The sequence below is a fragment of the Propithecus coquereli genome, unplaced genomic scaffold (assembly GCF_000956105.1).
Source record: "Propithecus coquereli isolate 6110/MARCELLA unplaced genomic scaffold, Pcoq_1.0 Scaffold65, whole genome shotgun sequence".
Lineage (NCBI taxonomy): Eukaryota > Metazoa > Chordata > Mammalia > Primates > Indriidae > Propithecus > Propithecus coquereli.
This window is the reverse complement of record NW_012152507.1, coordinates 1,343,532-1,346,214: the sequence shown is the minus strand read 5'-3', so window position 1 is coordinate 1,346,214 and position 2,683 is coordinate 1,343,532. Positions and strand designations below refer to the sequence as shown.

General features: G+C 38.1%; 1 protein-coding gene across 1 annotated transcript in view; it reads left to right on the top strand.

Moving 5' to 3' along the window:
* The window catches only part of TTC29 (tetratricopeptide repeat domain 29), a 227,020-nt gene that overhangs the window by 53,117 nt on the left and 171,220 nt on the right, over positions 1 to 2,683 (top strand). The window contains exon 6 of the mRNA XM_012660038.1: positions 115 to 300. Within this exon, the coding sequence (XP_012515492.1) occupies positions 115 to 300 (186 nt within the window). The remainder of the gene's footprint in view (positions 1 to 114; positions 301 to 2,683) is intronic.

The following is a 2,683-nucleotide window of genomic DNA, read 5'->3' as shown; positions in this document are numbered from 1 at the left end:
TCACACTTTTCAGGAAAAATAGGCAATAAATGTTATGATATTGGTTTGCCATTCAAAAAGATTGCCATGAGACATCTTTATATCGCAGTTAATGATGTTTTTCTATCTTTGAAGGATACTTTGAAGATGTATATAAAAACTTGTATGCTCTGGCCTGTTACTTCAATAATTCTGAAGATAAGTGGGTGAGGAACCACTTCTATGAACGATGTTTCAACGTTGCTCAACTGATCAAAATTGACGGTGGGAAGAAAGAAGCTGAGGCGCATGCGCACATGGGTCTTCTCCACGAGGAAGATGGTGAGTGGGCATTTTTGCCGGGCTGCCCTAGGTGTGCTTGGGAGGATTCCGAGATCAGACAACCAGCAAGCACGTGGGGGTGGAGAAAAAGACCTGAGATTTCAGCATAATAGTGTAGTTTATTGAGATCAAAAAGCCAAGGCATGTGACTAGCGGACCCAGCTTTAGTATTTCCTGCAGAATAATTCTTGCAGAATTCCTTGCTCAAGCTCCTCCCTGAGCGCTCAGCCTGGAGTTCCTGGCAGCATCCTAGGGAGAGAAAGCGTCCTCCCCCACCTCTGCACACACATCCCTCAGGCCACATGCTGCACCGTTTTTGAATTTTTTTTTCTTTCATGACAGCCCTCTTTGTTCATTTTAACTTGATTTCTCATGTATGAAAATGTTTGGACAAAAGGAAAGGTACACTTCATGATTTTTCCTAGTGCCCCATAAACATTACATAAAAACCAAAAAAAAAAAAAATCTATATAACTCAGATACCACCACATCGTGATTTTATAATAATCTCTAAAGAAAATGCTCTTTTAAATATACTTAATAATGTTATCTTAAGACAAGCCAAAGTCTAAAACAACAACAAAATTGTCAGAAATAAGCTTTTGTAAGGTGGTTGATCAAGGATTGCAAATAGGAATTTAAGAATTAAAATTCTTTATGGCAGGATAGTGTGTAAATAATGTGCAAAGAAAATATAGGGACAACAAAAATGAATAATGTTATTTTTTCCCTTAAAAAGCTATCTCATTTTCCATAAATGTTTTGACTTTGGTAAACAGTTAAATTTAAAAATATTTATTATTTTGTGGCTAGGACTGCATGGGACTTTGAAAAACAAAAGGAGAAAAACCAGTTTTTGTGCTTTAGGAAATTGCAGCTAATGTGATTGTAACTAAAGCATGATAGCAACAGAACATGGTCAGGAACGATGACACACACAGGCAGTGCCAGAAAAACTCAGAGCCGTGAGAGGTCGTGCAGACTAGACTGGAGGAAGGCATGATGGAATCAAGGGTGGGTGAGGGACTCGGAAGATGGGTGCATTTTAGGCAAAGAAATAGGAATACATTCTGTGAGAGGTAACGTGTCAAAACACGATGACAGGAACTGATAGGAGGGACAACCTGGGCCAAGTACATTTCTGAACAGCCATGGGAAATCACAGTGGTAAAGTAAAACAGGGACACACCAACATTCTGAGTTTGGACTTAAGTCTGTGGTGTGCACTGTGGGTGGAGGGAAAAGAGGAAGGGGGCACGGCTAGGAAGCTGCTACACCTAATTTAACTTGGAAGAAACAATTAAAAAGTACTGTATTTAAGAGAACATATTTAAGTATTTCATTGCAGCACAATTTATAATATCCCAGAAGATTAGCTAAACATATTAAATATATTTAAATAAATATGTTAAGAAACATCTGTGCAAAAGAGTTCTGTGCAGTCATGAAATACAGATCAGAGCAAAATTCATTCATTCACTCAACCAATTTAAAACCTAATATCAGGGAATAAAACAGTGAACAAGACAAAGTCCCTGCCTTTGTGGAACTTATACTCTTCTGGGGAAAATAGGCCATAACAATGAATAACTACGTAATATAGCAGGAAGTAGTGGTAAGTGCTGAGATAAATAACAAAGCAGAGCAAGGGAGTTGACAGTGGATACTACTTTGCGTAAGGTGCTAACCTGTTAGAAGGTGAGACATGAATGAAATGAGGGAGTGAGCTTTTTGAAAATCTGAAGAAAGGGGTTCCAGAAGGAGAATGCAGTAAGTGCAAAGGTCCTGAGGCAATGCCCAAGGACCAGCAAGAAGGCCCATGTGCCTGGAGCTCAGTCAATAAGGTGTGAAGTGGAAGAAGTTAGACAAGGAGGCTTGGGAGAGATCACGCTGGGGCTTGTAGGCCAAGGTGAGGACTTTGGATTTTATTCTAATTTATATAGGAAACCCCAAAGATGTATTGATTTGAGAAAATGCTCATGATACATTAAGTAGAAAAATAAGACATAAAGCACAATGTAAAATGTAATTATATTGTATATATACCATACACCAACATGTTAACAGTGGCTATTTCTGAGTGTGGGGATGATAGGCGATTATAAAATTATGCGCTGAAGAGATATGACGTACTATAATTGGAGAAGTTGTTTGTTAAAACTTATTAGCCCATTTGCAAAGGCAACTCAAACAATTGGACTGTCAATTACTGGCCCCCGAAAAGGAGCCACAGAATAAATAATAAATAATATATGAAAATAGGACTAAAGAAGTCAGGGCTACACTGATGAAAACTGAAGAGTAGCTGCAGTGAGATTCAAATAGCTGTCATAGGTGTATGCTAAATTTTTATGCATGTCTTATTTCTGATTTTTAAAAATTT